This window comes from Bubalus kerabau, chromosome 10, assembly GCF_029407905.1.
Source record: "Bubalus kerabau isolate K-KA32 ecotype Philippines breed swamp buffalo chromosome 10, PCC_UOA_SB_1v2, whole genome shotgun sequence".
Classification (NCBI taxonomy): Eukaryota; Metazoa; Chordata; class Mammalia; order Artiodactyla; family Bovidae; genus Bubalus; species Bubalus kerabau.
The window spans coordinates 58,680,188-58,696,083 of record NC_073633.1 but is presented as its reverse complement, the minus strand read 5'-3'; the positions used below and the strand labels follow the sequence as shown (position 1 = coordinate 58,696,083).

The following is a 15,896-nucleotide window of genomic DNA, read 5'->3' as shown; positions in this document are numbered from 1 at the left end:
AATTTCTATAGAACTTATATTGTCAAAATATTTAAGGACTGAGTCAGCAGCTACTTTTTGTAAATCAGATGTAATTTATAGAAAATAACTTTGCTCCAGTTTAAAAGTTCAAAATCTGAAGACATTTTATTTAATTTTTCATATATCTATTTCAAATATGAAGTTAGGGCATTTATAACCTGTTTACTTGATAAGCACTTTTCCCATAATTATCAATACTCTCATTTAGTGAATCATACACTGCCAATTTCTTTTTCATTTATTTTCAAATTCAGGGAGAATATTCACATCTCTTGCTCAAGTTTTACATTCACTGGACACACTTTCAACATCACTTTCTCTCATTTGTGGAAAGCAAAAGAACAGGATTTTTTTAAAGCATGGAGATCTATACACGGTCATGTTTTCTAACTGTAAAACTTTATTAAACTTTTGCCACTTTGTTCAAAATATAATTTTTATAAAAATCTGTAATGTATTTTTACCAAGATGTTTTTGATCTCAAAATAAAGTATTTTGACATTTGAAACTATTTCTTCTCATAGCTGATAAATGTCTATAATTTGTGTGTAAAGTATCAAGTATCTTGCTTGAGTTTAATCTTGATGCTTATCAGGGATCTGTATATGATTTTAATATTGTTTTCAGAATTGCAAGAATATTTCATCTGCTCGCTATATTACCCCACTCCTAAAATATATATCCTTTGTACAATACTAAAAAAAAGATGATCATATTTAAATTTACAGATGTATAATTTTTTATATTGAATTATGATTATGAGCTGAGAAAGGCACAAATTTGGCATAATTATTTAGGGAGAGAAATACTGGCTTATATAAACTTGTATACATCTGCCATATCTACTCCATTATCATATCCTGGCCATGACCATTTTTTTATATAAGTATCTCTTTCTACCTTATCAAAATGTGATAATCTAGACCATGTCTAGTTTATTTTTAATAATAGCTTTATTGAGGTATAATTATCCAACTTGTTTTATTTCAATTAATTTGAAACTTTCTTCTCTTGCAATGATATCATTCTTAATGTAAATATACCTAGTAATCAAAAACATTCACTCATAATGTACTATACCTGGTTTATAATAAAAAAGTAAAAAGAACTATTTTACTTCTTTCATTCTCCATAGTATTTCAAACATGATTTCCTAGTAACACTATAAATGTTTTGAACTTTACTATACAAATGAAACAGAATATTTTTAATGATTAGTTATATGATTTTAATGTTTTTAGTTCAACTGAATTTAGAGTATTTCAGGATCTGAACTTCCAATAATTTCTTGTGATCCATTGAGAGAAATTATTTTCTGTACAAAACATACATTATGTAAAGTCACTCATGTATTTTATCACATTTTATAAAGCATTACCTATTAAACTATCAGTTTGGATACACATTAAAAAACATGTCCATTTAAAAAAGCATCATGATGAAATATGAAACTTTCATTATCACAAATTCTGTTTAAATTTTTCAAACCTTTGAAACCATTTTTTGAGTTACAAATATTTAATTTCGTTGCATTTTTGCAAAAAGAATCCACAGGAAAAAAAACTAAAGACAAGGATTCTCTGGAATAAATAATCCAATCACAATTAATTAACTCACCACTAGACTGCTTTTAAAAGACTCAGCTTTAGAAAAATCTGTGCCCACCAGGTGAAAGACATACTTTAAAATTTGCATTTTGTTCTTGGATGGGCCTATGCTCTATTAAAATCATTTTACTTTATTAGAAATAGGTGGCTGCAATGAATTATAATTTTAATTCAATGGCATTTTCTTATTTTATTGCACATGCTTATTTTACTAGCTTCTGAAATTTCTAACATTTAATTTTGTCTTTTTCACACAATTAAAAAAATTCTTTATTTAACTCTAAATTTCATAGTAATTCTACTCTAATAGTGTCAACATTAGATTTCATTTTAAGTAGCTGAAATTTTTTTTATACCAAACCTGTTACTGTTCCCTATAATTCTGATTAACCTTTACATTTACATGCATTTTTCTTCTTCTAAACAATAGACCACTTGAGTTTTTAGATGTTATATTTAAAGAATTTTAGTATAAATTTTAAATACACTTATTTTTAATTAATACATTCAGTATTAATTATTTCACATTGAATATTAAGTTATGATATTTAACAAACAGGTCTACACAAATGTTTGTATGAAAAATACAAGAATCAGTTACTATAAACAACAGAAAACTATATACCAGATTTCCAGACCAATGTGGTGAAAAAAGTAGTGAAAAATATTTTTTATATAAACAAGTGAGTAACAATAAATTTCACTGTTTTCAGTGAAGAAAGTATAAAGTTTCCTGGTAAGAAAACACTTTTTCAGAAAATTTTCACATTTCATCAAATCAATCTTATTTATGAAAGGTCAAATATATTAGTAACTAACATCGGTATTACTTACCTTAGTGCTCCTAATAATGTTGTAAAAAAATCACAAACATAGATTTGTAATTAATAATAACTTTCCCTTTTACTTAGCAGTAACGTGAAGTTACAAGCAATGAAATGTGTCACCTTCCCTCATGACTGAACAAGGACCATAAAAAAAAATACAGAAGTGAGACCTTGTGTTTATGTTCCCTATGTGCATGACTCTAGGGTCACAGAAGGGCAGGGCTGGATGCTGCCTTTAATTACAGCTTTGAAATTATGCTCATCATGGATTATTTTGCATTAATTTTTATTCTTAAAAATATAAATGAAAATGTTTATCTGATTATTGAATTTTTTTGAAGCCCCCTTAAATTTTTCGCCAGAGGTGAGGCCTTACTTGCCTCACTCTAATTCTGGCCCCGGTTGGGATGCTGGGGTTAGGAGGAAAGAGGAAAGCAGGGATGGTGGTCTAGAGAAGTAAATCCTTAACTACTATTAACAATCAGTCATAGTTCAAAAAAAGACAAATCAAAATACGGTTATATTATTAACAAATAATAATATAATAAATACGAGATCAAATAGCTGAAAGAGTTGAAAATGGCTGCCTCTAAAGACCTGAATGGAAAAGGGTGAAGGAGATGAGTCACTGCTTTTATGATAAACTATCCACACAAGTTTTTAATTTGATAAAGATAAAATGTAATTTACAAAATCTGAAACTCTTATGTCTGAAAAACTTACAAAGCCAAGAAAAAAAAAAAAAAAAAAAGAACCAAAACATAACACAAAAGTAAAACAAAGTCCTTAGAAATTCTTTATGGATATCTCCAAGCAGCCTTAAAGGAATAGACTAATTTGTCATTTCATTAATGAAGTAACAGCGAACCCCTATTTTTATGTGTATGTTTGAATTGAGAAAAAAATATTTTTAAAAAAGGGAGAAATACTTTTTCGTGTGAACCTACCACAGCGGATATGCTTAAAATATTGGATTATAATTTTTTCATGTCTAATTGTCCTACTAGATTCTGACCAACTTGGGGACAGGGAAATAATTTTATTAATCTTTGCTGCCAATACAAATTCCTAGAACTTGCTATCAAGTGTTCCCTAATAGCCAAGGAAGGAAGCAAGGAAAGAGAAAGGAATCTGTACCTACCTTCTCTCTCTTAGCCTTTACTTAGTTATAATGAAACTAAACTAACTCTAAGACTACAGGGGAAGGGTTATGGTATACATATAGTGAGGATATGAAAGCAGTAAAATGTTGCAATGTATACAGAGTAGCAGAACAGAGGCTGTTTTAGAAAACCACTATATAATATGAATTCCCATATACAGTCTATATACTATGAAAGGAATTGATTTTGATGGAGAAAATGTAAAACTATACAAACGAAAATATGACAACAGGAAAATATTATTGAGGTATAACACTGATTCCACTACAGTGTATCAGATCAAAACCTTGAAGTTTGATTCAAGCTATCCTCCATATTACATGTGTACTTAAATGCCTGGGTCTATTAAGGGACTATCCACAGCACATATATGCTTGAAAGAAGTACCCAGACCAAAACTGTTCTATGTAGCCTTCCATGTAATATGGCTTCCTTTAACTCTGCTTATGGCCTGCTAAATTTTTAGCAAAAGCTTTTTTGCTTTTAATGAAAAAAAAAATAATAAACTTCAGGAAGTTGGTTGATGTATATGAAAAGGTTGGTTTTACTTGACACAGATGCAACAGGGCAATCAAAGGAAAGTAAGAGTCTGATGAGTTTATTCAACTATGAATATATCAGGAAAGAGTCAATGGATGATGTTAGAAATTATGAATTCATAGGTTTTCTTTACGTCCATGCCTTTACATATTTGGAAAAAAGAGAGGCAAACCCTGTTGTCCTCAGGGCATAGGGGCCAACTGTGGCTGGGTGACAGAAGAAAACATTTCTATTCTACAGAGCCAGCTTGAAAACCTCAGGACAACAGAGAACATCACACCAACCCCTACCACCCACCACAAGGATGAAAAGAAAGTGAAAGTGTTAGCCTCTCAGTCATGTCTAACTCTTTCAACCCCATGGACTGTAGCCTGCCAGGCTCTTCTGTCCATGGAATTCTCCAGGCAAGAATACTGGAGTGGGTTGCCATTCCCTTCTCCAGGGGATCTTCCCAACCCAGAGATTGAACCCACATCTCCTGCACTGCAGACAGATTCATTACCATCTGAGTCACCAGGGAAGCCCACTAGGAGAGCAAACATCAAATAATAAGCAACAGCAGTACTGTTGGAAGAAAGGCAAGAGTGCAAAGAGAGAGAAAGAAAATCTCTATGGCTCAATCTCACAAAAAAAAGACTAAAGTTGAGTGTGGAGCAAGGATACTGAGGAAAAAAAAAAAAACCTCCAGTAACATAACTTCCACATTAAGCACAAGGAAATACTACAGAAATTGAACTTGGCAGTATATGAAGGGTAGCCATAGAGATAAAAAATAAACCCAAGTCAACTCACTACTGCTGCTGCTGCTGCTAAGTCACTTCAGTTCGTGTCCGACTCTGTGTGACCCCACAGACGGCAGCCCACCAAGCTCCGCCGTCCCTGGGATTCTCCAGGCAAGAACACTGGAGTGGGTTGCCAATTCCTTCTCCAATGCATGCAAGTGAAAAGGGAAAGTGAAGTCACTCAGTCATGTCTGACTCTTGGTGACCCCATGGACTGCAGCCTACCAGGCTCCTCCACCCATGGGATTTTCCAGGCAACAGTACTGGAGTGGGGTGTCACTGCCTTCTCCCAACTCACTACTACGTGGACCAAATCTCACATTAATGGCCTAAGATGAGAAAAGGCATGCCCATTTTCAGATACTATTTATCTTAGTCCAACACATAATGCCTTGCTTTCAACCACACATTCACAGAAAATGCAAGGGGAAAAAATCTGTAATGTCAGAGGATAAAACAATCAGCAGAACCATACTTAGATATAACCCAGCTATTAGAACTACTAGAAAGAAAATTTTAAATTATTATGATTACTATGTTATATGCTTTGGTAGAAAAAGGAGGAAATACGCATGATCAGCTCAAAACTTTATCAAAAGATCAGAAACTCTAATAACCAATGCAAATGCTAGGGAAAATAACCCAAGAAAACTACAATGACAGAAATGAAATGCAAAAATTTTTTGATGGGTTCATCAATAGACCTTACACAATTGAAAAAAAACGAATCAGTAAACAGGTCAATAGATAAAAATTACCCAAACTGAAACACTAAAAAAAAAAAAGTATGGGGGGAAGTGAGGTGGGAGACTAGAACAGGACATTTAAGAACAGGAATTAACATCAAATGGTGTAACATGTGTGAAATTGAAATCCCAGAAGTAGAAGATACAGGACAGGGCAGAGAATACGAATCAGGATGAATGTAAAAAAAAAAAGATAAACATATAAACAAACAAATGAACAAACCAGACTTAAGACACATCATGTTCAAACTGATAAAAACTACAGACAAAGACAAAAATCATACTTACATACCCGTATAGAAACAAAGACAAAAACTATAGTAAGACATCTCATCAGAAAATATACAAGCCAAGAGACAATAAATGATGTCTGTAAACTGCTGAAAGAAAACAGTAAATCCAGAATTCTATACTCACCAAAAATTTATTTTCAAAAATGAAAAACAAAAGATTTTTTTGAAGGAAAAAAGCATGGAATAAATAATTACCAGTAGATCTGCAACATGAGATATTTCAAATGAAGTTGTTTAGGCAAAAGGAATGTGATACCAGACAGAAACCAATAACTACAAAAAGAAAGAGCAAGCCCTAGAAATGGTAAGAATAAAGGTGAATACAAAAATTGTTTAAGTATTTAATTGCTTTAAAAAAGACTATTTAAAACGAAAATAGTAATACTGTATTGTCTTTGTAACCTGATTAAAAGTAAAATATATGATAACATTAGAAACAAGAAGAGCACACAAAATATCGACATCAAGAATAAAAGAGAAGATTATCACTGCAGACTCAACAGACATCAAAATAATAAGGACTACTAGAAACATTTGTATACATATAAATTCATAATAGATAAAATGTACCAATTCCTCAAAAACACAAACACTAAAATAAACCAGTAACCAAGAAATCATATATCTAGTAAAGACATAGCTAAAAATCTATCAAACAAAAGAAAACTTTCTGTAAAAGACAGCCACATGGAAGAAGGCTGGTACTGCCTAGGTTTCACTTATTTACTCTACAACATAGAAATGCTACTCAAAAAATAAATGCTGAACCTACCTTGCTTCACTTTTACTCAGAGACAAGCTATATTATGCAATATTTTAAGAACTGACATCAAGAAAGCAACTACAAAAGCAAAATTATTTCTACACTCATACATTAGACTGCCCGGTTTTTTTGTTATTTAGTTGTTAAGTCATGTCCCATTCTTTTGTGACCCCATGAACTGTAGCCCAGCCAGTCTCTTCTGCTCATGGCATTTCCCAGGCAAGAGTACCGGCGTGGGTTGCCATTTCCTTGACAGGGAATTGTCCCATCCCAGAGATGGAACCTATGTCTCCTGCAGTGCAGGTGGATTCTTTACCACTGAGCCACCAGAGAAGCCCAGACTGCCCAGCAAAAAATTTATATGGTAACTCTGAGTGTTATATTCAGATTGCCTTTTTAAGATAGCTAAAATGTATTCAAAATATTTCTATATTAAAAATTATTTAAATCTTGAGTCTCAGAAAATAGAATTTCCTAAAAAGATTAATTTTCCAATCTGTCAAATATGTGATATTTTAATGATTTCAGAATTTTTAAGTCATAAAATTATCTCCATTACTTACTAATTGAAATAAATAAAAAGCATGTGAAATGTAATAATGTCTTTGTCAAAATAAACCACTTTATAATTTTACTGAGTTAGATATTTTTTATATTAATGAAAACAAAAATCTCAATTATTTTTATTTTTGATAACATGACAATAATTCCTAGGGATGTACACACACTGAAGTGAAGTTTTATAAATCACACCAACAATACTTTCAATTGTATAAATCTTTAAGAGGTAGGAAATACAACATAATTTACCTCAGACACAGATTCTTGTTCCTTTGTGGGAGCTTCATTTTTTAATCTTGAAAACAAAATAAGTATTGAGCATTTAATTTTATGTTTATAATATAGAAACAAGAAACAAATTTTTTGCATGCTTAAAATAATTTAAATGTAGATCCATATTAATGTACATTTATACTATAACAGTAAATTACCTCTATAATAAATACTTTAAGGGAAAAATAAAATGCACAAGAATAAAGAGTAGGTTCAATATATGTTCTAAATAAATGAATACAGATAAATATTTCCTTCTCTAAAAACAAGAGCACTTAAGAAATGTTCTCCATGTTAAGTACAAATTCAAAAAAAGACATAACACATTAGCTATGTGACAAAAAGACATTACTCTTTAAAAATGAAAGCAAGTTTATATGTCTAATATATATAACATGCATCAGTATTTACTACTAAAGGACTCAAAAAGTGAGAGAAAGTAAATATTTTATCTATTATAAAGTTTGAAATAGTAATGTGTCATTTCAATATATGTTACAACTAACTAACTTTAGAGGTGGTAAAATTACAGAAATAATTTAGAATTTTGAAGGATGTATTCTCTTAAAAATTCATAAGCATAGCTCAAATATTAAACATAAATTTGTAAACTTTTATTTCTAAAAAATACTAACTGTAACATTACAATATTAATAAAGCCATACGTCATCTATATTATCTTTTTAATATCAATTTAACATAAAAACTAGCTTTGTTTTAAATTGCTGATAACTAAATATTTGGTGATATATTGAACAATTTTAGTCGAATATGTAGAATGTCCACCTGATCAGAAATGCTATAAATAAATAGTTAAGTGATTCATAACTTAATAAAGGCTTAAACTGTACTTAAGGATTAACATATCCAACATAAGCAACAACTATACTGACTTAAATTTCATGGACAAAAATGAAGACATCTAGTAGGACAGACATTATCAATCATCCTAAAAGCTAATCCCATAGTTATTTAATGAAATATGGAGTTGGCAAACACCCCTCCTTGTCCATTCTCCAAGGGCACATTAAAAAAACTAGGTTTATAGATGCTATTTTTCTAGATATTAATAACTAAGCAAAATTACTTAAGCACATTTTAGTTATTACATGAAGATGTAAATAATTTAAAACAGGACAAGTCCTTTTAGTTGAAGTACTCTGTGGCAGTGTTTACAGTAATTTTCAACTAATTCTGCTAAAAAAAATCTAAATGAATAAAATTCGCACAAAAAAGTGACAAAATACATAAATGTCTATCATTTCCAGGTTAAAGGTTTTGTAATTCTCTCAGGTATTTAATTGTGAACAAGAGTATTCATACAGGTGAAATAATATCAAGTGTACAGTACATCATTGCTTTAATAATATATATAGGGAAAATAATTATTTTAAGAATAACATGCTGAAGTTGTAAGAAAACATAAAAAATTTTGGTTTCTGTTGGAAGAAACAAAAAGTAGATATTAATTGATTTTTTATTTCTAAATATTTAATAATTTTAAACTCAGTTTGAAAAACTGTTATTATAACTATTGGTTATAAAATAGTTTAAAAATATTTCATAAAAGAATTCTCCTTTTCAGCTTATTACTGGAAATGTTATCAAAGACTGATCTCAAATTCTTGCAAAAGAAACATTACCATGCTAATCATTTTCACATATAGCTATTCTAATAAACTGATTTTATGCAGCACTTAAAATAAAAGCTATTAAGCATGTGTTACTATTATTGTTGGAATTTCAATTGGGGAAACTGAATTTTCTTAATATCTCTGCAAAGGAGGTTGGTGACAGGTTTTTATTACTCTTCATTTTACTGGCTAAGAAACTGGTAGATGAGAATAAAATAAATTATTGAAATAACTAGCAATAAGAGGCTTATATTCCCAATCTTGTTTTGTGGCTTTAACCATACTGGTATTCTGCTTAAGGGACAGAATTGTAATAACCAGTGAAAATATTAGAAAAACAAATCTAAAAAATTAGAAAAAGCACACTACATAAAATTTCATTGAATTACAAAATTCATCATTAAAATGTACACCACAATCTTGTAACTACAAAAGCACAGTTGAGGTCAACAAATTTTTAAACAACTACTAATACATCACTACCATTTTGAAAAGAAAAAATGTTCTTACCTTTAATCTTACTCATTAAAGATGCCTGCTGAAATAGTCATCATTTGAGATATTCAATTGCTTGGTAGAAGACAGTGAAATTTGCTAAGCTCAAAGTTCTGAGCTAATGACCTGCCATTAGATAATTATACTTTTCACCTGTGAATTCTGCAATATTTTAAAATAAATTTTGCATAGCATTCAAAACAAACACTATTTAAGATTCCAATGTTAAGAGAACAGAAGGACTGACTGGTCATCATGGATTTCAATAACTACCACTAGAGATCAAGATTGTAAATTATTTTTCTTTGCTATGTAAACCTGCTTTCCCCTTAAAGTTCAAAATGAAATAAATGTCCCTACTTGCAATTTTTCTGCAGATGACATGACCAATCCAAAGTTACAGGTAAATGACATCACTGTGTTCATTTGAGGTTTCATTCACTATAAACATACCATGAAGTAGAGGGAAGTGTTATAAAGGGGGGAAATGCTTGTATTCATTTCTGTCAGACCACATTCTTTTCTTCTAACACCACTTAAAAGTCAAAAATTTTATTACTGATTTTTTAAATGTAATCTTTAAAAATATTTATAAGCAAACTAAAAAAGCTGAAAGGAGGTTTACAACAAGCCAGTAGTAAAGTCAACCAGTTCTCAAGACCTTCCACTTACATATTCACACTAACCATCACACAAATAAAACACCCAGTGCACCATTCTGATAGTTCATTCTGAGAGGTGTTAACAGATGTGTGGAAAGGATGATCTAAACATTTACCAGGTCGCACATACATCAGGTACTGTGCTAAGAGTTCCAATCCAAAGTTGTCAAGGAAATGCACTGAAGCCAATGTTTACAGAACTGTGAAGTGTTCAAAAGGAGAGACATATATATTGGGGCTATACAAAGGACTGAGACATTATGAAGGGGAAAGATGCAAGAAAGCAGTGAAGATACTACAGTGAACGTGGTTTTGCAGCAGGAGGTGAGGCTAGCAAAGCAGGGAAAGGCAAGTCAAGGCAGAGAAAAAACAAAGGAATATGACAAGATGATGATGATATAATACTGAGTGACCTCGTGACTAGAAGGTAGGGAACAAGAAAGAGTAGTCGATGAGGCAACGGAAGAGATAGCAAGGACTACTTTAGGAAAGGTCTTGAGTGTCACAGTAAAGTGTGCTAAGAACTTCATTCTAAGGTTAGTAAGAAAGTATGATCAGATTTGTGCATCAGAAAAAGAAAAAGGCAGTATCAGAAGAGGATAAGCTCCAGTCAGGGAGTCCAGATAAGAGACATTTAATGACTGACTAAAGAACAACAAAGTGGCTACACTGTTTTTTTTTTTTTTAATTAAAACATGGGATGTAGTTTTTGACTCAAAAAAATAATGGTTAGACACACAAAGTTGTCAATGAAAAAGCCACAGAAATTGGGAAGTCACACAGCATCTTAACTGGGCTTCCCTGGTGGCTGTAGGTAAAGAATCTGCCTGCAATGCAGGAGACCTGGGTTTGATCTCTGGGTTGGGAAGATGCCCTGGAGAAGGGACTGGCAACCCACTCCAGTACTTTTGCCTGGAGAATCCCCATGGACAGAGGAGCCTAGCGGGCTGCATTCCATGGGGTGTCAAAAGAGTTGGGCATGACTGAGTGACTAAGCACAGCACGGCACATCACAACTACAAATAGTTTAGTCACTGGCACTCCTAATGCTTGCTTACTCAGATATGATCAGGCAAGAATACTGGAGTGGGTTGTCATTCCCTTCTCAAGGGGATCTTCCTGACCCAGGGATTGAACCTGAGTCTCTGGCATTGCAGGCAGATTCTTTACCATCTGAGCTACCAAAGAATCCAGTCTTACTAAAGAGACTGATTTATGCCTAATTTGTTTGCTGAAATGTCCTACTGTCCATGTATCATAGAACTACTACTCTAAGATTGAGAAGCTAGATTTAGATTCTGATTCCAATGTTACAACTGTACCAGTTGTTGCCTACCCTTCTGGGGAAACAAAGGGCCTTCACTCTGAAGCTCAAGCCCATCCATACACTCATGGACAGTAAACAAGGCAGGAAAGTACATTTGGAACCACAAGCACAATCAGGGAAGCAATAGGCTATAGTACGTTTTAGTTTAGTCGCTCAAGACAGACGACCATAATTTAAATTGAGGCTCTTAACAGCTATGTGACTTTGGGCAAATGACTTAACCTGTATCTCAGCTGTCTCATCCATAAAATTGGGACAAAAACAGTGTATATCTCACTAGTTTGTGAGAATTAAACAAATAAATGTAAAAGACATAGTGTATGTACTCAATGTTAGCTATTATTACAACCATGGGTTGAGGTCAGGAATCAATCTTACTGTCTAGAATTTGAGTGTGCTACACAGGCTCTTCAAGTTTTTTACCTAAATATCTTCTATGTTTTGAGATTCTTCTGCCATACTTCCCCATCCTCAAACAAAATATATTAGGTATTCATTTTCATTGCTCATTCATCAATTTACTCTAGTATGAAATTATCTACCCTTTTCTAAAGACATGGGTATGATTTGGTCACCAGGGAAGATAAGAGTAAAAAATCATTTTAGGTGGACAGAGGAAAGAACCAGGTAAAGACAAAGAATTAAGAAAAACAAAATACTTATATGTAATAACATGAAGCAAAAGATAAGACCCTCAGTGGAGGCAGATTCTAATACCTCTTTGGGCTATAATTTTACTTCATTTTTTAAAAATTTTATGACAATATTGAATTAGGCCCTGAATACTTGTAATGCATATACAAACTATCCTCAGAATCAGGAAACTGAAAAAATGGTAGTAAACACAGAAACACTGATAGAAATTGGTAGAGTTTGCCCTAAATGAAGGATGACACCAAATCTCATTTACCTTTCCCTTTCAATGAGTCTCCCATCATTTCCTGATTAACAGCTATCACAGGCAGAAGTCTGAAATGCCAGAAACCACTGAGTTTTGATACACAGCTTCTACTTACTAACTTGCAATTATATACCAGGGGCAATATCCACTTTGAAAAGGAAACCCAACTTTACAGTTACTAAAGATCTGATTTGAGACAGTAATGAGATAATAACATCCATGGTAGGATAAAATAATCTAAGGGTATGACCCTTTATTATCTCCAATCCCAGTTATATTTCAAAAGTTTAGAGAAAGAAAAAAGCCCAAAATAAATTCTGTGTATCTCATAGATGAAATCAGTTTTTTTTTTTCCCCTGCTAAACCAAATATATGAAATACGACACTGACAATTTTGAACATTTAAAATGCCTAGTAACTTGGATTATGATCAATAATTCCTCCAAGTAAGTTCAGAACTTCAGAGGAAAATAATGGAATGACTCTCTACAAATTCAATGGAAATAAACTTAGCAGAAGTAAACATTTTTTAACAGATATATTATTTTCAAATATAAAACTTAGTTTTAAAAGGGTGCCATTCTGCTTCTAAAAGTACTATCTGTTTGCATTTATGAAAGTTAATGACACTGGTTTAGCTGACAACGGTATAATAAAATGATATTTCTCTTTGGAACAAGTCCGATTCTCTTCTGGTACAGCATTTCACAAAAATCGTATAATGATATATATACATGTATTGGGGGGTTTAACTAATTATCAAATCAGTTTACTGTGTGGCCCTGTGAAGATGTGGATTCCGTGTCTCCATTTCTGATTGCCTATCCTGCAGTTATTCTGGTGGCACGAACTATATCTTTTTCATGTTTCAAATTCCAGCACTTGACAAAGAGTCTTGCACACTGAAGGCAGGGAATCAATGTTTGGTATCAATGAATATGTGAATAATAATATCTATATTATACTATGAAAGAGCCATGTAGTTACCACTGATGTTAAATATAAAGTTTAGTAGCCAGAAATACAAAAGAGAAATTCACAGTTTCAAGGAAAGTCAGCTTTATGTTTTCATTTTTTCCTAGTACTCTTTATATTAGGGGAATTTAATCAAATATAAAACATTTTAATCTATAAAACACATTTACCTCTTTCAAATCCTCAAAACAATTATGTACAGATTATTTACATGATGAATAAACTGAACTTGAACATGAAGTGAGAGAGCTTGAATTTGAATTATGTAACTTGAACATGAAGTGAGACAGCTGGGTTTTGAACTCTGATATTTTGACTCCGGTCAGTGCCTTTACATTATACTATGCTTAGAACAAAACTGGAAGTCAGTGAGAGAACTAAAACAACTTTGATAGTCACTTCAAATTGTGGCTTTTAGGACATTTATTTCAGTCAATAAACACACACTTTGGCTAAATAGCCAAGTTTTCCAAGCTTGATTTATTACGGCCTTACTACGGATTCTTATGCTCTGAAGAATGCTAAAGAGAAAATCCTATTCTCAACTTTTTGTCAAGAAAACAAATGTTGCAAAATTTAAAATTTTACTTCCAATCTGTTATAATTAATCTATCTTGGTAGATATATAGAAGAAGATGAAGAAAGGGAAAAATACAATAGGAGATTAACACACAGAAAAGGGCAATTCCATGATTGAGTTACAATGTCACATATGAGAAAAGTAGGTTTATAAAAATATTTCAAAGGTCTACAAAAGAAGGAGCCCCTTTACTATTGATAGCTAGCATAGTTACACATTTTCATAAACTTAGTAATACTAGATAAGTAACCAAGATGATTCAAAATGATTAATAAATAATTAACAAAAGGTTTTCTTTAAAAAAGAGCTTCTATAAGCTAAAAAAAAAAAAGCTGTCCTTTTAAACAGAGATTACATACTAGTTTACAACAAGGGTGTTTGTTGTTTCACAGTCTTTAGACAGGAAAAGTCAGAAGTACAATCAAATTCTAAAATTTGAGAATTATATAAAGCGCAAGTGAACACTGCAATAAATGCCATCCATCCAGCAGTTTGGAGGAATATACTCCAAGATCCGTGAACTATCAACCCAAATTACAAATAACTGTACAGATGGATTGCTACTGAAACTCTCAATAATGAGATTTCACTGATACGCAGTTCCCAGTCTCCTGAAAGTAGTAGCTGTAATAACATTATTAACAGCAGTAACAGCTGGAGCAGCAGCAGGAACAGCAGTAACTAGAAGTGGTAATAGCAGCAGCAGCAGTAGAGCAACAATGGCACCAAGAACTTGCATTTATTGAATGATTACTTTTAGTCAGGATAGTGCCAAATAATTTTAATTATTTAAATAATTTAAATTAATAATTTAATGTCCACAGATTATCTCTATTTCTTATAGCCACCCTGCAAAGACTGTTACATAAATTTCACAAATAAGGAAGATAAAGTGAAGTAATTTTCACAAGGCTACAGAGCTGGTTAGATACACAACTAGGATTTAAACCCAGAGCTGCCTTATTTCAAAGCTGTACTACTTTCTCAACACTATACAGAAGTAAGGATAAAGATATTTTTCAGTGTGGAGGATTAAAAACAGTAGGTTCCTACACTTCAATAAATGATATAGAAAAAGAGAAGCATAATAGCTTCTCCAGGTTTGTAGAGGAAGGTAAGCTCTTCCAGGTGGATAAGTACCAAAGTGATTAGAGTGAGGCTCTACAAGGATCTCAAAACCAGAGAGGGAGGCTGAAAATATGAAATGAACTATATAGTGCGGCAGTATAATTTAGGGGAGACTAAGACAGGTGAACCTAGGAGCATTCATAACCATTCCTTAAAAAATACAAGTTTATTGAGCTTTAGACACTAAAAATCTAATGTTATAACTAATACATGATTCAGATGACTGGCTCTTAAGAAATATTTACTGGGTTAGGTACACTTAATATAAATGATTTAGTGAAAATGGTATGAGGAGTTATAATGAAAAGCAGGCTGAAGATTAGGATAATTCTATCTGAATAAAATGCAGGCAGAGGTGAAATCATGAAAAGTAGTAAGAATGAGAAGATAAATTTACACTTACATAGTGCTGCTTCCTATGTGCCAATCACTTTCTAAATACCATATACATATATTAACTCACTTAATTCCTTCTACAGTTTATGAACAGGTAGTTGTTTATATGTATTTTACAAATGGGAAATGAGGCACAGGAATCTGTAACCTATCCAAAGTCACACATGTTCTGATAAACAGCAGGGTAGGAACTCCAAACTAGGCAACCAACTGCAGAGCCTG

General features: G+C 32.3%; 1 protein-coding gene across 9 annotated transcripts in view; it reads right to left on the bottom strand.

Annotated features, from left to right (window-relative positions):
* The window catches only part of ZNF280D (zinc finger protein 280D), a 158,888-nt gene that overhangs the window by 42,930 nt on the left and 100,062 nt on the right, over positions 1–15,896 (bottom strand). For 8 of the 9 annotated variants that reach the window (XR_008699347.1, XM_055537853.1, XM_055537850.1 and 5 more), the window contains one exon: positions 7,553–7,598. Coding sequence is in view for 8 of the 9 variants with exons in the window: in XM_055537853.1 (XP_055393828.1) it covers positions 7,553–7,598 (46 nt within the window). In the remaining variant the exon portion in view is untranslated. Of the gene's footprint in view, positions 1–1,258; positions 1,337–7,552; positions 7,599–15,896 lie in introns of those variants that run through there. The other variant, XM_055537856.1, reaches the window with a different exon arrangement.